Source organism: Fomitiporia mediterranea, assembly GCF_000271605.1.
Source record: "Fomitiporia mediterranea MF3/22 unplaced genomic scaffold FOMMEscaffold_3, whole genome shotgun sequence".
Taxonomy (NCBI): domain Eukaryota; kingdom Fungi; phylum Basidiomycota; class Agaricomycetes; order Hymenochaetales; family Hymenochaetaceae; genus Fomitiporia; species Fomitiporia mediterranea.
This window is the reverse complement of record NW_006760388.1, coordinates 3,952,752-3,973,004: the sequence shown is the minus strand read 5'-3', so window position 1 is coordinate 3,973,004 and position 20,253 is coordinate 3,952,752. Positions and strand designations below refer to the sequence as shown.

Genomic DNA, 20,253 nt, shown 5'->3' with positions numbered 1-20,253 from the left:
AATTCTTTTGTGCAGCGTGGATCGAAAATCGTCCCAAACCTGACATGATAATTACTGGAGACGAGGAAGGGAATGAGCACCATTCCCGAAGTGCTGCAGTTAAGAAATTGAAGGAAGATCTTAGTAGGAAGTTTAACACCTGTTTTCGTGTGTTGCTGACTCACTGTTGCAATATAGAAAAATATGCTGCTGGTACATACTACGACGATGAGTAATAGAGTGTAAGATGTTGATTCGGAAAGGTTGTATATGCCGCGGGCCATATCGAGGCTCTGTGTAGCTTGTACGCTAGCACTGTATAAAGTTTGTTGCTTATAAGAATTGTAATTGTCCTTGTGAAAGCATTCATTCGCCATTGAAATGAGTGTACCGACATTACGTCTTCGTATTTAGTAATACAATCCCACGCATAAGCACCGTGATCCTGGACTGCGCGTGTCATCTTCTCTCCGCGACCAACGCCTCACCCACATCCTTTACAGAGTACTGCGTCGACCGTAGTCAAAATGGCCCAGCAATGGGGCGCAGGTCAGCCTGGATTCCAGTATCCAATGCAGACGGGCTTCGGCGGTAACCCTGGCCAGTTTCAACAAGGCTTTGGGGGCGGAGGGCTTGGCCCGCAGCCTACTGGGTTTCCTGGCCAGCGTCCGCCCTTCCAACAGCCGCAACAGACAGGCTTTCCGGGTATGGGTGGCATGCAGCCTCAACCGACCGGGTTTCCGCCGGGAGGTAGTGGTTTTCAGCAGCAACCTCAGCAGGTACCTCCAGTACCGCCCGTACCACCTCTACCAGGAAACTTTGGTGGATCTGGCTTCGGCGGCGGCCAACAGCAACAGCTTCGCCCACCACCTCCACCACCTCCGCAACGCAGCTTTCTAAATCCGTCACCGGGTTTTGGCGGCGGCGGCGGTCTTGCACCACAGATGACTGGTTTCCCTGGTGCTTCTCCGCTCGTTCCTCAAATGACGGGTTACGTCGATCCACGATTGCAGATGATGTCAAGCACCTTCATGCCTGCTAACCCATCCATGCCGTACTCAGGTGGTGTACCGCAGTTTGCAGGCGTGCCCAGTGCGCAGCCCGGAACTTCCCTGCATCAAACCATCCAGCAGTATAACCAAGAGTCTAGTACACCGAGGATGTCATGGGCTTTGTCCAAGTCCGAGAAGAAGAACTATGATCAAATCTTCCGTGCGTGGGATAACCAAAGCTCAGGGTTCATCAGCGGTCAAACGGCGCTCGACCTATTCGGACAGAGTGGATTGGATAAAAATACGCTGGCGAAGATATGGGCTCTTGCCGATGCTGACAATCGGGGTAAACTGAACCTCGCTGAATTTCATGTTGCTATGGGTCTTATTTACAGAAGTGAGTATTACTTAATGTGTCGCTTTTTTTTACGTATTTTAACTTTTTCCAGAGCTCAATGGCATGGAGGTTCCTGATCAACTCCCGCCTGAGCTTGTTCCGCCGTCGGCTCGGGATCTTGACACATCTGTTAATTTCCTCAAGGATATACTAAAACACGACACATCGCGCCCTGGGTCTGCAAGCAGTGCAGAGGCGATTTCTCGCAGTAAAGTTCGCTCCTTCAATGACACAAATGCCCCAGGTGCCGGAGGACGGAAAGATGGTACCGTGTATAGGCATACGGATGATGATGACACGGGTGCCTTCTATCAGAGTCGTTCCCGACACATTGATCGTCGAAATGTACGCATTGGGAATGAGTCTCCTGGTGAAGACTTGGAAAGTATGCGCCGTACGCTGGAAAATACTGCGAGGATGTTGGATCGTAGCACAGAAGAAAGTCTTAATCGCACACGTGAGGATGAGGAACTCGAGCGCGAAATGGAGGACCTACGCTACCGTGTGAAGCGTATCCAGGAGGACCTTGAGTATGTCTCTCGTGGACCGCGCAGCAGTGCAAAAGATGAAGAACGTCGGAAGCTCGAGCGAGATTTGTTGCACTTAATGCACGAGCGTATTCCTGAAGTACAAAGGAAGCAGGAAGATAGGGAGCGCCGACGCGAACGGGAAAGAAGAGAATGGGCTCGCGAAAGAGACAGGCGCAATGAACGTTTCGGACGTTATGATGACCGAGGCAACGACCGAGACGGTGACTATGGGTATTCGCGTGGGACGTACGACCGCGACCGCTCAAGGGATCGAGACTATGACAGAGACCGGGATTACGATAGGGACCGCGACTATGATAGGTTCCGTAACAGAGACAGGGATCGTGAAAGGGACAGGGATAGAGAAAGGGACAGAGATTATGACCGTGACCGTGATCGCCCACGCAGCCCTCCAGCGGCAGCCCGCTCACCACCACCAGCGCCTCCTGCTGCTCCAGCGACCGCAGCGAGCAGACCTCCTCCAGCCCCAAAGCCGCCGGTGTCTCCTGCACCTCGCAAATTAACGGAAGCTGAGCTCCGTGAGCAAGCAATGCGTCGTGTGCAAGATCGTATGCGTGCTCTCGGTGTCGTCACGCCTGCTCCAGCTGGTGATGCGCCTGCGTCACCGAGTGTTGACACGACTGTCGAGGAACGGCTTGCCCGCGAAAAGAAAGAAGCAGAAGAAAAGGTGCTCCAAGCAGAGCGCGAACTTGAAGAACGCGAGCGTGCGAGACGCGAGAAGCTTGAAAGTGAGAAGGCCTTGAAGGAAGGAAGGCCCGTAACTCCTAGTCCTAAGGCTCCCGCTGCAGCATCCCCACCTGCTCCAGCGCCTGCACCTGTCGTTACGAAGCCGCCGCCGCCGCCAGTACACAAGCGTGCCCCAGCACCTCCGCCTCCCGCGAAGCGAGGCCAAGCACCCCGCGCTCCGCCTCCTCCAGCATCTCTTGCTAATGTCCTTTCTGCGCCGCCTCGAACCCCAGTTGCTCCTCCTGCCGCTCCTCAAGTCGATCCCGAAGAGCAGATGATTCGTGAACGTGAGGAACGGCTCCGAAAGCAACGCGAAGAACGTGCGGAACGCCTTCGTCAACTCGAAAGGGAGGAAGAGGAGATGCGCCGCCAGGAAGAAGAGTATGAGAGGCGAAGGAAGGGATTCCTTTCGAGCCCCGCGAAACAGAGTCCAGCATTGAGCAGTCCGATCCAATCTCCTCCCGCTCCGCCACCTCCACCCTCATTGCCCTCGGAACCGATTGCCTCCCCGCCAAGCGGGGCGTCACCTCCAGCACCGGGTTCATCACCGTCAGCTAATGAAAAGCCTAGTACGAACCCATTTAGCAAATTTATGGGTCAAGGAAACGGTTCAGCAGCGACACCGACCCCTCCAACGACAAGTAGCAGTACGAACCCCTTCTTCAAGCCTCCTGTTGCTCCAGTAGCTCCTCCTGCACCAGTGGCATCCCCACCTGTTTCGCGCAGTCCAGCACTTCCTGCAATCAAGACCAGTTATAATACAGTGCCGCAGGACGATGAGGACTGGGATGACGCAAAAGAAATCGAGGAAGACGAAAGCAGCGATGATGAGATAACCAGCTCACGAAACGCGCGTGATATGCTTGCACAACAGTTGTTTGGCGGTCCACGTCCACAATCCGCGGCTGGCTCGCATCCACAGACGCCTGCACCAACCTCGGCCCCTCCTGCCCCGGCTCCGCCAGCCCCGCCGCCTGCTTTGCCAGTGGCCGCGGCTACAGCGCCTGTTACGCCGAGCTCACCGGTTGCACCCCCGCCACCGCCAGTCGCTCCCGTCGCTCCTCCACCCCCTATTGCACCTGCTGCCCCGCCTCCTCTTGGAGCACCAGCTGCACCACCCGCAGGTGGTGGTGATCGAAGTGCGTTGCTGAGTTCCATTGTAGCCGGAGCACGCCTGAAGAAGACTGTCACGAACGACCGCAGTGCAGCTGCTGTTACTGGACAGGTTGTTGGCGATACAGCACCACCTCCACACATCAACGCAGCACCACGTCCTCCATCTCCTCCTACAGTAGTATCAGAGCCGGAACCTATGGTGGAAGCTTCGTCGGTACCCCTAAGCCACGAGGCCAACACCCGGTCGAACTACAGACAGTCCGTCGACTGGTATGCAGGTCTTGCGGCAGATCAGGGAGCTGTTTCACCCCTCCCGACGACCGTTGAAGAAAATGAGGAAGAGGAACCATCCCATCTACCCGCAGCTGTCCCGGCAATCCAAGTTCAGGAAGCTCCTGCAGAGGAGACTCCTGATCCTTTGGAGGATGTAGACAAGTCAAAAGGTATTCATTTCTGGCTTTACTATTTGTGAAATGACGCTGAACAATACTGCTCATAGAATATCGCGTTCGCACCTTATATCCGTATGAGGCGCAGAGACCCGAGGACATTAGTAAGTGAATGTTAAGCTATCATTGGTACGGGTGCTAAACATGCATGCATTCCTTTTAGCATTCTCGGAAAATGTGATTGTAATCGCTCATCCCTCAAAGTCGGGAGGTGCATGGTGGTATGGTTCGACTGTAAAAGGTGGAAAGACTGGTTTCTTCCCAAGCACGTATGTGCAAGAGCTAGAAAATGGTGAGCTTGCCGATGCACCACAATTATTGATTACGGGCTAAAGCGTGTTTTTCTCAGTGAAAGCGAAGGCTCTATACTCGTATTCTGGCGGAAACGCAGACGAGCTTCCATTTGTCGAAGGTGACGAACTCACGATTGTCGACCGCAGCGAAGCAGACTGGTGGAAGACTGAACGAGGGGGAGTGATATTCATCGTGCCCGCCGCATACCTGGAAATCGTCGAGGGTTAGTCATCGCTCTTAAATAGACTCGCCCTCTTGAGTCATTCTCTTTCTGCTCATTTCGGCGGCAATAGACTGAAATCTGCTTCTTCGTTTTTCTCTCTTTGCACATGTATGACATCGGAACAATAATAATATCTATATGCCGATCTATCGTTACCTGTTTTTCTTTTGTACGTATTCCAGAAGACGGAAGCGATGGCCCCAGATCTGCGCTTGTAGTAAATAAGCACGGCGACGCGCAAGAAGACGCGTCAAAAGCTCCAGTCACCCAGCACGCCGACAAAGACTCTTTCTCATCCACTATCATGCGCCTGCCTCCAGACCTGCACGACAGCTCGGACGACGACGATGGCTCAGATGACGAATATCACTCGTTTGAGTCGTCCGAGTCCGAATCAGAGGACGATGGGGAGGTTGCGAAGACGGACGAGGAAAAGAAAAAAGAATACGAGGCACGTGAGCTTGAACGACAACGCGTGCTCGAAGCGGCCGGGCTTCTCGTGAAAAAACCCAGCAGCGAAGCCATCGGTGATGGTGCACCGCCTCCTAGACCTGTGCGTCGGCGTTCAACAGCCGCAAGGCGGCGACGTGCGCCGCCAGAGACCCCGAATAGGCTGTCGTTTACCTCTTTACCGTCGTTGCCATCGGATAAAGACCTCCCTTCGACGCCAACTTCTGTTCTTCACGTTGACGATGCCTTTGAGCGGTATGAGGCGTACAGGAACTCGAGGAACTATAGGCTTTCGATGTCGTCTATTGATACTGGCCCACCTTCCCCTGGATTGCCACCTTCACTTTCGGCGACACCATCTAAAGAAAGCACTACAGATGGCAGGGGTCATTCATCACATATCTTCAAGTTCCTGACCCGAAGCAAGACACCGGAAATTGATTCAGAGAGGCCACGACTACAAATATCGGGACCCATCATGAGTTCGAATAGTACCTTGGATAGCCCCAGCATGGATTCAAGCAGTGCTTTTGGCTCGGTAAGTCTCCTATCACTTTTGAGTTAGGGGTTCCAGCGCTTATCCGAGACGTGGACCAGTCATGGGCCAGCCTTCTTGGCAGAGACACTGTGGAAGGCATTCCTCCACCAGAGCGAAAGCGTCAAGAGGTGTGTTAAATTTTCATGCGCCGTTCGTTCCTAGTTTAATCTCAATCCGTGTCAAGGCAATATTTGAGCTCATCAACACGGAAGCCGCGTATGTTAGAGATCTACAGCTCATTGTGGAGGTACACATATGCAAGTTCGCTACTGAACATACAATTGATACGTGGCATTTAGGTATTCTACTCTAGCATGGTTTCGATGTTAAGCGAGAAGGAGGTGACAGTGGTCTTTGCCAACATCGAAGACCTCCTATTAGTCAATACTGTAAGTCACTCTGTCAAACTGCCACGTCTCCTAATTTCTGACGGCTATGCAGACGTTCCTGAGTTCCTTAGAAGAACGGCAAAAAGAGTGTCGACTGTACATCGATGTAATTGGAGATTTACTTGATCGGCATATGGTTAGCATGGGTGTATATGCGGTATGTTTGTTCTTGCTTGACAGTTGCTTTGAAACTAAAGTTTTATGACAGGATTACTGTATTAACCAAGGGAATGCTATCAGGATTCTTCAGTCAATCAGGAATGCCAGACCAGATATCGCTGCCCATTTACAGGTACGCATAAATATATGTTTTTCTTTGACATTGGACGATGGATGGAGAAATCGATGAAGTCACGTGCTTTTGCACGGTTGTTGATGCTGGCTGGTGAAATTTGTGATTACGAGTGGACGGGCATCGATAGTCATTGAATCTCACTGGACTTCACATCCACTGTGCTGAAACTTGCAATTTAGAAACTACGGGAAGACCCTACCGTTAGAAACCTTGACCTATCGAGCTATCTCCTCGCGCCAAGTAAGTCTGACAATAGACCAACTATTCTGAGCCCTCATCAAGAGCTTTCTTCAAGTGCAACGAATAACACGATATCCACTGCTAATACGCCAGGTGCGCTCTGTAGCTCCTTCGTGATATGATTAATTACTCAGCCTTGACGTGTTCAGATACTTAATCATAGCGAAGATGAATTTGAACGCAAGCAAATAAGTTCCGCGCTTGACTCCGTCGAGCGAGTCTTGAGCTTCATCAATGAAACCATCCGGGAACAAGAAGGCCGGGCACGCCTAGAGGCTGTGTCTCGGAACCTTTACGTTGGCCAAGGGTGAGTCGTCTTAAAATCTTTAGGTTAGTTTGAAGAATTTATTATTGATATTTTTTACTGAAGGCGACTTGATCTGGCAAAATGCACGAGTTACATGGGACCGCGAAAGTTGCTCAAGGAAGGTACGATTGTGAAGCATAAGAGTGGAAGGAAATTGCGAATGTTCCTGTGTAACGACATGATCATCCTGACGGATGAGCACGTTACACGTCTTTACAAGATGGTGCGTGTTGTAAACTGGTTGTCACCGGATATTCTGACTTAATTACCGGTCATAGCCTATTCAACTGAATCAAGTAGAAGTTAAAGACTTTGGGAAAGGTGCGTTCTCCTCGAAGTCAAAGTATTCCAACGCATATACTCATCGTTACGTTTAGACGAACTCTGTTTTCAACTTAGCTTTGCTTATCCGCGGGGCGGAGAGGCGATGGCGTTCAAAGCAACTTCGTCTAGAGACTGTTTAGAATGGAAGAAGGCGATTTCGAGCGCGTGTAGACGGGCAAGAGACGTAGAGCGTAAAGCAGCGCGTGCTAGACGCTGACAATGATTTAATTTCTCGGACTTGAAGTCAATTTGACGCTCTTTTTTTGGGACATTTTTCCTTTTTGATATTTATCACATACCGTTTCTTCTTCTTAAACAAATTGGCGCTTGTAGCTTTCCACTCTCTCTCACTCCACGTTACTCCAATATCTCAAAGAGACACTCGTTCACCTAATGACTTATGTACAAGCCAAACAGCCAGCAGTGCTGAGGTTGTTAGTCTGTAGTATACAGTACATCACTCGCCACAATTGATAGTCTTGACCACTACTTTATAAAATTTATACTTCCCCTTTCCGGCAAATATTATTCGTCTCGTTGTGTCGATATGGCTGAATTGAAACAATGCCGATGAGAATGTGATTTTGACGATACAGTGATAAGATGTCGTACACTACATAATATTTGCAACATGACTTGACCCTCGGCTCTCGAAGAGGTTGCATCACAGTTCGTCGCCACCGCGCTTCACCCTCATCTCCGGCTCTTGCACATCCACCCTCAACACATTCGTATTCTTCCCATCACTCCCGTTACCAACTTCACCCAACTTATACAAAGCACTCAAAATATCCTCGTTCTTCTCACTCCATATGTCCTTCGGTACGCTAAGGAGCTTCACATCGCTCAGTTCGCCGACTTGTCCGATGTCTTCTATACTCGGGTAAGACGAGAGGGTGATGCGGTTGGATGGAGATGTGTAGGGAGAGGATGGAGAGAGGATTATGGAGAGGTAGACGTTGGAAGTGTAGTCGAGAGCTGGGGGTTGAGGCATTGATATTTTGGTTTTATAATGATAGTGATATTAGTATGATTAGACAGAGTAAATCGGTGATCACGCAGGTGTGGCGATACGTCATCGCGATTTCTTAATCGGGATATTATGTCCAAATCTGTTGAAAAGCATTTTCTGTATTACACTACAAAAGCACCTAATATAATTGCCTTTCCTCAAATGTCAGCTTTCATTCTTCTAATCATCATGCTCAAGATTAATATCTCTTACCTAGACCTTCAACGTTCGCGAAGAAACCCATACAATTTAGAAAATCCCACAAAACGAGCCATCCATCTCAGTAGCATCTACATTAATAGCTGTCGTCACATCGCTCTGACCCGTAATCTCCCTCATAGCTTCTTGTGAGATAACAAATCCTTCGCTCGCAGAATCGACAGCGAGTAATATTGTATGCGGTTCCCGGGTTCCTGCGAGTGAGAGCCTCCAGCAAGTGCCGCATAACGATGAATCTGAGTTGCCGATAAAGACCAGGCCTCCGATACGAGGAGAAGAAGGAAGCGAGCCGAAAGTAGGGAACTGGGAAGAGAGCTGAGTTCCACAAGTAAGGGTGCTTGTGAGGAGGGTTGGGTTGTCATAGTTGGGGTTGACAGTTGCAGGTAAGGTGAATTGGGCTATTGCTAAGCTTGTGAAGCTAGCGAAGATAGAGAGAGAAGTGGTGAGCTTCATGACTTGAGCAGTGAGAGTGAAGGAAGGAAGAACTTATTGCTGAAGTCGACAGTTTGACTGGCTTGCCTGGGCTTTATACACTTGAAGATGAAACACCAAATAATGCTGTTTATGATTAACAGTTCCGACTATGTAGAGCCGCATTCTCCGGAAGTCTCAAAGGCACAAATTAAATTTAGACCAAGGATGGAATGATGGTGGACGTTGTTTCTCCTCCCACCTGACCAACTTGATTCTTAAATTGTGTATGCAGACGTGTGCCTGTTGTCCCGCTTTTAGCCTGTCAGGGCAATCTGCTATGATCATACCCTCGAATGCGGATGTATGATACGTGCTTGTTGGTACATTCTGGAGGTTGATGAATAGATTTAGAAAGGACCACTTCAAGCTTCTAAGCTAGCAGACGGTTGTGGAGAACCAGTATTCGATTGGACTGAGTTCGTTGACTGCTTTTATCCATACATGACCTGTCAATACGTTTCTCAGCTCCTTCTACACAATACAATGCATTTATCAGAATGGTACAGAACATGCATGAGGAATGAATGCAGCCTATCCTGTAAACTGGAATATTGGTTCGTCTTTTCATAGTGATTCAAATGATAGCTGACCTTAATTCTTCCCTGGCAAAACGTTACAAAATGTGTTATCCACCTGAGTAGCCTCAACGTAAATAGGATCGTCATCTCCACCAGTCAGGTCATCAAAGGCTGTCCCGGAGATAAGAAAGCCCTCTGCCGCAGGATTGATCATGAACACAAATGTATGTGGTTCATCGCGTCCTTCCTGTGAGAGTCTCCAGCAGGTGCCACAAGCTGATGTGTCCGAGCTAGTTATGAACGCCGTAGCGCCGAGACGCGGGAAAGCCGGGATATCGCCTGACTCGGGGAACGTAGGGGATAGTATGCTCCCGCAGGTAGTAGCAGCCATGATTATGAATGGGTCGTCGAAACCAAAGTCTACTTTGGCAGGGAATATGGACTGTGACAGAGCAAGATACACAAGGCTAGCGAGGAATGAAAAGAGGGAGGGCTTCATTGTCTTCGAGTGCCAGTGGATGTGCTTGAAGTACTGGGAGTCGGCCAACAAGGATTTAGCACACTTTTATAAGCAGGCAATAAAGGGCATTTGAGCAACAGATCTAATTTCGTTTTGCTGATCCATGCTCTTCAGAGGTCCTGAAGCGTATCAGTAGGGCAAAGACGATTAGGGAGAATAAGAAGCAATCCTTAGTGGTATAGCCAGTTGACATCGTCAGCGCTGATGAAAGTAAGATTTCACACCTAAGGAAGCCTTGGACCGTCCGCTTTGAGCACGGCAGAGCAGTTCATCGCAGTTAAGATGCCTTCCAACATATATAAGCTCTCAAAATCATGTAGCTGGGAAATTTCAGAAGTGCAACAGTCGTGAGTAAAAGAGCAAGACTTGAGTCGAATCCACAAGTCGTATGCAACACAAAAAGGAAATTGTATTCCACAATGCTTACGTCAACATGACTTGCCGCGACGCCGCGTCTAACGCTGAAGGCTGCGCTCCTCCTATCCATTCAACTATTCTGGTCGTTCTCGACGGGCTGAGGACAACATGGGGGATGAATACCCGACGTTCTTTCGTAAGGAAATACTTTATTGTAGTATTTTAGGTCTGCGTATTAATTCGTGACTCGCCACAGGTTCTGAGCAGATGAGCTTGGTACAGCTCATCGTGCCTACTGAGGTCGCGCATGATGCTGTTTACGAGTTGGGTGAGCTGGGTAATGTCCAGTTCAAAGACGTAAGTATCATTTTCTTCTAGTCCGGCGAGGACACTCAATGTCTTCGCAGTTGAACCCGGAGGTCAATACATTCCAACGTTCATACGTTGCCGAGATTCGTCGCATCGACGAAATGGCTCGACGCGTTCGTTTCTTCAAGACACAAATTGAGAAGGAGAAGGATCCCATACGTGTCAGGCCGCTTTACGAGTCAGCTTTGTCAATGATCACTGTTGGCCCTCGTGGTCCCCAGACCATCGACGACCTTGATGTCCAGCTGGCTGAGCACGAGAAGAGGCTTACGCAGATGAATGACAGTTATGAGACGCTTAGCGAGCGTTTAAGGGAACTCATCGAAGCGAGGCATGTTCTCCGTGAAACAGCTGTTTTCTTCCAGAGGGTGCGAGAATTAATTTGCTGAATGTGGCGAGTGTCGTTGACCTTGACTTTTCAGGCTGAGGGTCACCAGAGTGAGATACGCACGTCTTTTGACGAGAGTGCCGCTCCGTTGTTGCAACACGACGATACCGAGAGTCAGCTTCCTGCGGGACAATACGCAGCAGGAGGTTTTGACTTGGAGTACGTGTATTAGTTCATGTCTATCATCCCGACTCATTTTCGTCCTAGGTTCGTCTCAGGAACGATTGAGCGTTCTCGTCTCCCCACCCTCGAGCGAGTCTTATGGCGTGTCTTGCGTGGCAATCTTTATATGAACCATGCAAACATTGACGAACCTTTCATCAATCCCGTCTCAGGAGAAGAAACACGCAAAAATGTCTTCATCATTTTCGCGCACGGTGAAGCGTTGCTGGCGAAGATCCGCAAGGTAGCCGAGTCAATGGGTGCAACGCTCTACCCGATCGATGCGAATGCCGACAAGCGCGAAGAAGCGCTTCGGGATGTTAATACACGCCTCGAGGACCTCTCGACTGCATTGTACAATACTGGCCATAACAGACGTATTGAACTCAATGCCATCGGTGATTGTGTTTCAAAATGGGAGGATGTGGTTCGCAAGGAGAAAATGATTTATGAGACGTTGAACTTGTTCAACTATGATGTCCGCCGCAAGACTTTGCTCGCGGAAGGGTGGGTTCCGACGAGAGACATTGTCATAGTCCAAGAAGCTTTGCGTCATGCTACTGTAAGTGATAGTTTCGTTTCTGGGAATAATCCATCTAACAGGATGTTCAGGAGGAGTCTGGGACGAACGTTCCTCCTATCCTGCACGAACTTCGTACCAATAAGAATCCTCCGACCTTCGTTCGGACAAACAAGTTCACAGAAGGATTCCAAGCAATCATGGACAGCTACGGGATTGCAACTTACCAAGAAGCTAACCCAGGGCTGTTCGCTGTCATTACGTTCCCTTTCTTGTTTGCGGTTATGTTCGGTGATATTGGCCACGGAGCGATCATTTTCGTCTCCGCCCTGTTCATGATCTCGATGGAAAACAAGCTAAAGCATGTTGATCTCGGAGAAGTAAGTGGATCTGCCGTATTTAGCTGGTCAAGCTGATGTTTTGCTCGTAGATGGCTGGAATGCCGTTCTTGTAAGTTTAATCTGATTGCCTGAGAACGCTCGCTGACCGTATTATAGTGGACGGTATATCATTCTGCTCATGGGCGCCTTTTCCGTTTATACTGGCTTAATGTACAACGACATCTTCTCAAAGTCGTTGCACATCTGGCACTCTGGATGGGATTGGGTCGGATCGGAGGATTCCCAGGAAGGCGTTTCTAATGGACATGTCTATCCTTTCGGACTGGATCCAGCCTGGCATGACGCCGACAATGCGTTGGTTTTCACCAACTCATACAAGATGAAGATGTCGATAGTACTTGGTGTTATCCATGTGAGTGAAGAGCCAAACGAAAAAGAATATAACTGAATCGGGTCGCTACAGATGACGTTCGCTCTTTGTTTGCAGGTTCCGAATCACCTTCGTTTCAACAGAATCTCGGATATTTATACAAACTTCATCCCACAAATGATCTTCCTTCAATCCATCTTTGGTTACCTCGTCATCTGCATTATCTATAAATGGAGCATTGACTGGTCCACGGCGTCGATTCAGCCGCCGTCGCTACTGAACATGATCATCAACATGTTCCTTTCTCCCGGAACTGTCGACCCGAAAGAACAACTTTACAGGGGTCAAGCAACGGTTCAGGTGATTTTGTTGGGATTGGCAGCAATTTGTGTACCGTGGCTACTCATAGCAAAGCCGTATCTTGAATGGAAGGAGATGAACAAGATACACAAGCAGGGTTACGTTGGTCTTAACCATGCGGATGACGCGCCGAGGATGAGTGGAGACTTGGAAGGTGAGGAAGAAGGTAATGGCCGCGCTGTTGCTGAGGCTATGGAAGAATCTGTAGTATGTGCTATCTTGATATTGATCAGTTTACACGCTCTAATTCCGGAGATAGGAGGAACACGACTTCAGTGAGATAATCGTGCACCAGGTCATCCATACGATCGAGTTCTGCCTCGGCTGTATTTCCCATACAGCATCATATCTACGTCTTTGGGCTCTTTCCCTGGCTCATGCGCAGCTGTCCGAAGTGCTATGGTCGATGACTATTGAAATTGCACTAGGGTGGAGCGGGCTATTTGGCACGATAGGATTAGTCATAATTGGCCTCATGTGGTTCAGCTTGACTGTCTTTATTCTTTGTGTGATGGAGGTGCGCATTGACATGCTTCTTTCTACCTCGTGTACGGAGACCGGGATGTCCTAACCGCCGCATTTTTAGGGCTTGTCTGCATTCCTGCACGCACTGCGTCTTCATTGGGTAGAAGCGAACAGCAAGCACTACGAGGGCGGTGGATATGTACGTATCTTCTTACGTTTCTTTCGATGTTCGATAGCTAATTTGGACAAACGTGCGCCACGCTGACTCTGACAGCCGTTTACACCGCTCAAGTTCTCGGAGACAACGTGACGAAGGGGCGGTATCGTGAGACGCGTGCAGTCTGGTTTAGCGTACATTTTATTTATTTAGACAGACGGACAGTTTGTTCGGAACTCTTTGAAATTGCAGATGCTGGCGTTGTTTTCTTTGTTTGCTTCGCTGCGATGTGGCGAGCGGTACGATAGAGTTCTGTGGGAGAGGAGGTACCCCGCATTTTTAGCGAGATAGGAACAGGGTTCGGTGATGCTGTTTCTGATCTTGTTTGACGTTTCATGCATGCGTTTCGAGCGTTGCTTTATGCGTTTTTTTGTTTATTCGGTGACTGGGTTACCCATTTCCGGGCACCGACATCGACGCTGCACTGAGTCAGTTGCGCATATACCGGCAGTAAGATGGTGCTCGGCGTGAATAGTAGAGAGGTCGGCCACAAGGCTTGGAGTAGACGGACGGACGGAGAGCAGAGCCGAGATTAGCAACAGCCTTGACTACCCAATCGAGCGAATGTAATTAGTAATTGAAACTCCGCTGTTGCTTGCATATATAGCACCGAAAAACTTATCGACGCTCCTCACTTTCCCCTTTCTCTACACGCATAGACGGTTAGTCCATTTTCCTGCCCGTGCTCATCGTCAGTGTGTGGCTTTGAGCTCGGTGGTTTGCAAGTTACTGACAGGCACCTTCGCTCCCGCAGGCCTCGGCCTTATAGACCGCTTTAGAGTGTCTCTTTGTTTCTTGTCCTTGCAAGCCTTACAGACGACATTAGACTAAAGCTCACCCTAGTCGCTCTTATCTCAACTACTTAGGTGTGTATTCTCTGCGTTATTGTCCTGTATCGTTCAGTTGTATTGATCTGTGCTGCCTGTCGTACGTGGCGACTGCCATCCATCCATCAGATAGATAGATTTCGAAATGCCCGCGACGTCTGTTGCCACTCCTGCTTCGATCCCTTCGCCCGCTGACTTGAAGGCCGCCATGGTATCTGACAGCAAAGTCGACCTATCCGCTGTCTTCGTTGCCGACAAGGCTGTTAGCGAAGCCGCGACCGCCAACCTTGTTGCGCTCGCCCAAAAAGAAGGCCCCTCCGCCGTCGCTGCGTCGGGATTCGCCGATGCTGCCATCAAGGCGCTCGCCGACAAAAAGAGCCCTGCTGCGCGCGAGGGTGCCGCTAAGACCGTTTCAACTATCATCTCTCAGGGTGCCGTCAAGACGCTCGAGCCGATTTTCGTCAGCTCGGGACTATCTGCTGCACTCATTGAGACTTTCGCCGACAAGATGCCCGCTGTCCGGACAGCCGCTGTCGACGCGGTGAAGGCATACGTTGCTGCTATGAACCCATGGGCTACCGTCACCGTATTGCCTGCACTTCTTCATCAGATCAAAACTGCCGGCAAATGGCAGATCAAGACCGGCGCTCTGACCGTCCTCAACCAGCTCATCGTTAGCGCTCCGGAGCAGACCGCCAAGTCTATGCCTGACATCGTCCCTGTCCTCTCTGAGGTCATTTGGGACACCAAGGCCGACGTGAAGAAGGCTGCGCGCGATACGCTCACTAAGGCCACTGCATTGATTTCCAACAAGGACATAGAACGCTTTATTCCGGCCCTAATATCAGCTCTAATTAATCCGGTCGAGGAGGTGCCCAGCACCATCCAACTCCTCGCCGCCACCACATTCGTTTCTGAAGTAGACTCCCCTACTCTCTCCCTAATGGTCCCGCTTCTCTCCCGTGGTCTTAATGAGAAGCTCACTGCTACGAAGCGAAAGGTCGCCGTGTAAGTCTCCGTTGATTCCGCGCTTCTGATTAAGTCTAGTCTAACCTTACTCTTCTTTTAGTATCATCGACAACATGGCGAAGCTCGTTGACTCTGCGACGACTGTCCGACCCTTCCTGCCGAAGCTTCTCCCGGGTCTGATCAAGATCAAGGACACCATCGGTGACCCTGAGGCTCGTGGCGTCGTCGAGCGTGCGATTGCTACGCTCCGCCAGGTTGGCGAAGTCCCAACGGGTGACGGTACCGACCTTCCGCCACTCAAGTTCGCTGAACCAGCTGGCCTCACGTCTTCCCTTGTCTCCATCTACAAGAAGCTTGGTGCTTCTCCGGTGCCTTCTGCCTCCGATGTCACCGTTCAGTACATTGGTGCACTCGCTGCAGCGCTTATTAACCTGAAGAACTTCGACAACGCTCAATGGCAATCGCTTACCCCTTACCTTGCCTACGTCGCGAAGTCGCCTGAGGCAGAGAAGGTCGCGGCTGAATATATGCTCAAGTCATCTGCCGCTGACAATGAGGAAGACAATGACAATGAAGATGAAGAGGAGGGCGAAGATCTTTGCAACTGCACGTTCTCCCTTGCATATGGTGCGAAGATCCTGCTCAACACAGCTACCCTCCGGCTCAAGCGTGGCCACCGCTACGGTCTTTGCGGTAAGAACGGTACCGGAAAGTCGACACTCATGCGCGCGATTACAAACGGCCAGGTCGAGGGTTTCCCGTCACCCGACGAGGTCCGCACGTTCTACGTCGAGCACGACATCGACGGCAGTGAGGCTGACACCACTGTTCTCCAGTGGGTTGTTGCCGATAAGCGCATCCAGGCAACGGAGAAGGAGATTATTGATGCGCTCGTCTCTGTTGGCTTCTCCGACGAGAGGCAGGGCCAGGCCATTGGCAGTCTGTCTGGTGGTTGGAAGATGAAGTTGGCTCTTGCTCGTGCTATGCTCTTCAAGGCCGATATCCTCTTGCTCGATGAGCCGACTAACCATTTGGACGTTGTCAACGTCGCATGGCTTGAGGCTTACCTCACTGGACTCACGAACTGCACGTCAATCATCGTGTCGCACGATTCCGGCTTTTTGAACAACACGATCACGGACGTTCTGCACTTGAACCGCTTCAAGCTCAGGCGCTACAGGGGAAACCTTGAAGCGTTTGTCAAGGTCGTGCCTGAAGCCAAATCATACTACACGCTCGAGGCAGCTGAGGACTACAAATTCAAGCTGCCTGACCCCCCACTTCTTGAAGGTGTTAAGACCAAGGACAGGGCACTTCTTAAGATGCGCAAGGTTGGATTCCAGTATCCTGGAACGGCCACGCAGCAGCTCCACGACATCACACTCCAAGTCTCGCTCAACTCCCGTGTTGCTATCCTTGGTCCTAACGGTTCCGGAAAGTCGACACTTGTCAAGCTTTTGGTCGGCGACACTGAACCGAACTGTGGTGGTGAGGTTTGGAAGCACCCGAACTTGGTTATTGGTTACGTTGCACAGCACGCATTCCACCACATCGATAATCATCTCGACAAGACGCCTCTCGAATATATGCTGTGGCGTTACCAAACGGGTGAGGACTTGGAGGAAATGGGCAAAGCCGCGCGTCAGGTCACTGAAGAGGAGCAGCAGAAGATGAAGGATGGCTCTCTCTTTGTCGTCGAAGGCCAGAAACGTACCCTCGAAGAGATCATCGCGCGCAAGAAGCTCAAGCAGTCATACGAGTACGAGATTTCTTTCAAGGGCCTTTCCTCGTCTGAGAACATCTGGGTCCCTCGTGATGAGCTCGTCAAGCGTGGTTTCGAGAAGAAGGTCCTCGAAGTCGACACCCGTGAGGCTCAGCGCCTCGGTCTTCTCCGTCCGCTCGTCCGTCGCGAGATCGAGAAGCACTTCGCAGACTTCGGCCTTGAGGCTGAGTTTGTGTCGCACAACACCATGCGTGGTCTCTCGGGTGGTCAAAAGGTTAAGATTGTTCTTGGTGCCGCAACATGGCGCCGGCCGCACATCATCTGTTTGGATGAGCCGACGAACTATCTCGACCGTGAGTCATTGGCTGCTCTTATTGAGGCACTCAAGGTGTACGAGGGAGGTGTGCTCATCATCACTCACAACCGTGACTTCTCCGAGTCACTTTGCAAAGAGTAAGTACTTCCCATATTTACCTTAGCTATTTCTAATCACATCTTCCTTCATTAGAGTGTGGGCCATGCGGGACGGTACCCTTGAGGCGTCCGGCCACAACTGGGTACAAGGCCAGGGCGCTGGACCGCGGATTGACAAGGGTAACGGACCAGAGGAGGATGAATACGATGCGATGGGCAACAAGATTAACAAGGAAGCGCAGAAGAAGAAGCTATCTGCGAACGAAGCACGTAAGGCGAAGAAGGACCGGATGGCACGCAAGAAACGAGGAGAGGACGTTGACGATCTCGACTATTGAAGCACGAGTTTTAATGGTTGTTCATGATGTTGCCTTTGTAGGATTTCGTCTTTGTCCGTTGTCGTTCTATCACCCTTGTTTGTTGTTGTCATACCCTCTATGTGCTGTCCTATGTTCGTCTGTGGTTCTAGATTATTTCTTCTGTGATTACATATGCGATGTACTGTCTACATATTATGCCTCCTTAATGCCATCGCCCGTATGGGGTTTCTATCTTCAAGAATCATATGCCAACTCGTGGGAAGTAGATACCGTTCTCAGCCAGCAGCTAATATAAATGTGTCAACTGGTTAGCTACCTGCTGAGCCCGCGAATACGCCGCATACCCGCTACTCTCCTTCCGCCAAGTCACAAAGCAACCCAGTCGCATCTCCTGCACAATGGATGAAAAACTCAGAATTGCGTTCATCCACCCAGATCTTGGAATAGGTATTTCACACTTCTCTCGTGTAATCTAGCCTTGCCGCTGTTAGTGACACGTATTTCGTTTCAGGTGGTGCTGAGCGGCTCGTCGTCGATGCTGCCCTGGGCTTGCAGAACTTGGGTCATTCAGTGGATATCTATACAAGTCATCACGATACTAAACATTGTTTCGAGGAGACGAGGGACGGTATGCGTGTCCTTTCCTCCTTTCTGACTCGCATGATGACTTACACGTCTCCTACTTATGTGCTTACTTCTTTTAGGAATCCTCCGTGTACATCACATAAAATCTCCCTTCCCTCGCGCATACAAGGGGAAACTCCATATCTTCTTCGCACACTTGCGTCAACTCCACCTCACATCTTACCTCCTTCGTTCAGGCGAAGCAGAGACGTACGATGTGTTCTTCGTAGACCAACTCTCAACTTGTGTCCCGCTTTTACGAATGTTTGCGAGGAGACGCGTGGTGTTTTATTGTCATTTTCCTGATAAGTTGCTTGCGGATGGGGAGTTGCAGCTTGATGGTGATGGGAAGATTGGGAGGAGGAGGAAGGGTGGAATTTTGAAGAGGGTGTATAGGATGCCGATGGATTGGCTTGAGGAGATTACTACTGGTGAGTTCTAACTTTTCTTCCAAGATTAAAGTATCATAGTACTCATGAACGGCTTAGGAAACGCCGACATCTTACTGGCAAACTCAGAATTCACCTCAAACGTATTCAACACATTCTTCTCAATTCCTCGAAAACCGCGAGTAGTATACCCAGGGATCAACCTCGCAGCTTACACACCTCCATCAAAAGAAAACTCCGATAGTAGTCCAGAGATTCAAGAAATCAGCTCGTAAGTAACTTCAACTACACCTTTCTAATTTGGTTATATTGGATTTGAGTTTTCTGAGTTCGATGGGTGAAAGAATAGGAATCGTCCGACGTTGCTTTCGTTAAATCGATTTGAGAAAAAGAAGAATGCTGCGCTTGCGTTGAAGGCTTTTGCGTTGTTGAAGCAGGATATGCCGACTAACACGTTCTCGGAAGAACCTTTGCGTCTCGTTCTTGCTGGTGAGTTATTTAATTTTCTGATACCACCGATCCGAGGATCGCGCTCATATGAAACAACGCAGGCGGGTACGACCCAAGACTACAAGATAACATCGAAACACTGCAAGAACTCCTAGCCCTCGCAACGTCCTCCAACCTAACCTACCACCTCTCAACGCCCACCACCTCCCTCCTCCGCACACTTCCATCTCCAACATCTCCTACCATACAAAACGCAGATATCCTTTTCCTACTCAACTTCACGACTCCACAACGTGCCGCCTTACTCACCGCACCATCCACACTCGTACTTCTTTACACACCCGCGAACGAGCATTTCGGTATCGGTCCCGTAGAGGGTATGGCTTGTGGTCTTCCGGTACTCGCATGCAACAGCGGCGGACCAACCGAGAGCGTCCTGACCTCCCCACCCGCACCACCAGAATCACATACAGGCTGGCTCTGCCCTCCATCCCCCCAAACATGGGCACACACCCTCCAACACTCAATCCTCCCCCTCTCTCTCAACCCTCTTGCCCGAGCCGAATTAGCTGAACGAGCCAAAACCCGCGCACACGACTTATTCGGTATGGAAGCTATGGCGTTAGCTATCCAAGAAGCACTTTACGATGCTGTTCAGTTAGATGGAGGTGTTGTGGAGAATAACGCTTCTGCGTGGGTCTCTGATGTCTTGCTTGCAATGGTCATTTCGCTTGTTGCGTATGCGATTTTTAGGTTTGTTGTTTGTCGGTGAAAGCTTACCTACTTAGACGGTGTCATTTTTTGTTTTCTTCCTCTTTTTGGCTTTGGACGGTGCCATCATCGCTCTTTTCTTCCTCTTGTTCTCGACGCTCTTTAGATGTAAATCGTATATGATTATTTCAAAATTTTAAAAACGCTCCACTTACAAACCGATTTGACGAAGTTGCCATGATAGTTGGTAAGTGTATTTGTATA

The 20,253-nt window shown here is 50.0% G+C and overlaps 4 protein-coding genes across 4 annotated transcripts; 2 read left to right on the top strand and 2 right to left on the bottom strand.

Moving 5' to 3' along the window:
• Positions 1-460: 460 nt before the first annotated feature.
• FOMMEDRAFT_145486 (uncharacterized protein) lies at positions 461-8,249 on the top strand. The gene is made up of 17 exons (XM_007264338.1): positions 461-1,368; positions 1,421-4,204; positions 4,261-4,314; positions 4,374-4,502; positions 4,560-4,727; positions 4,910-5,715; positions 5,775-5,843; positions 5,900-5,962; positions 6,015-6,104; positions 6,157-6,261; positions 6,313-6,396; positions 6,579-6,639; positions 6,808-6,946; positions 7,010-7,169; positions 7,225-7,267; positions 7,324-7,821; positions 7,883-8,249. The coding sequence occupies exons 1-16, from the start codon at positions 507-509 to the stop codon at positions 7,485-7,487; spliced, it is 5,781 nt and encodes a 1,926-aa protein (XP_007264400.1). The 5' UTR covers positions 461-506; the 3' UTR covers positions 7,488-7,821; positions 7,883-8,249.
• A 282-nt stretch (positions 8,250-8,531) lies between these two features.
• Positions 8,532-8,954, bottom strand: FOMMEDRAFT_78605 (uncharacterized protein; the record flags this gene model as incomplete). Its single annotated transcript, XM_007264337.1, has 1 exon — positions 8,532-8,954. The coding sequence occupies one exon, from the start codon at positions 8,952-8,954 to the stop codon at positions 8,532-8,534; it is 423 nt and encodes a 140-aa protein (XP_007264399.1).
• A 612-nt stretch (positions 8,955-9,566) lies between these two features.
• On the bottom strand, positions 9,567-9,992 carry FOMMEDRAFT_26973 (uncharacterized protein; the record flags this gene model as incomplete). Its single annotated transcript, XM_007264336.1, has 1 exon — positions 9,567-9,992. The coding sequence occupies one exon, from the start codon at positions 9,990-9,992 to the stop codon at positions 9,567-9,569; it is 426 nt and encodes a 141-aa protein (XP_007264398.1).
• Positions 9,993-10,626: 634 nt separating this feature from the next.
• FOMMEDRAFT_18396 (uncharacterized protein) lies at positions 10,627-19,716 on the top strand. The gene is made up of 19 exons (XM_007264335.1): positions 10,627-10,727; positions 10,778-11,107; positions 11,162-11,286; positions 11,335-11,851; positions 11,902-12,189; positions 12,240-12,259; positions 12,307-12,562; positions 12,614-13,087; positions 13,140-13,397; positions 13,467-13,544; positions 13,620-14,224; positions 14,317-14,428; positions 14,519-15,397; positions 15,459-17,534; positions 17,590-18,262; positions 18,327-18,443; positions 18,520-18,870; positions 18,928-19,317; positions 19,380-19,716. The coding sequence occupies exons 13-15, from the start codon at positions 14,535-14,537 to the stop codon at positions 17,831-17,833; spliced, it is 3,183 nt and encodes a 1,060-aa protein (XP_007264397.1). The 5' UTR covers positions 10,627-10,727; positions 10,778-11,107; positions 11,162-11,286; positions 11,335-11,851; positions 11,902-12,189; positions 12,240-12,259; positions 12,307-12,562; positions 12,614-13,087; positions 13,140-13,397; positions 13,467-13,544; positions 13,620-14,224; positions 14,317-14,428; positions 14,519-14,534; the 3' UTR covers positions 17,834-18,262; positions 18,327-18,443; positions 18,520-18,870; positions 18,928-19,317; positions 19,380-19,716.
• Positions 19,717-20,253: the final 537 nt, after the last annotated feature.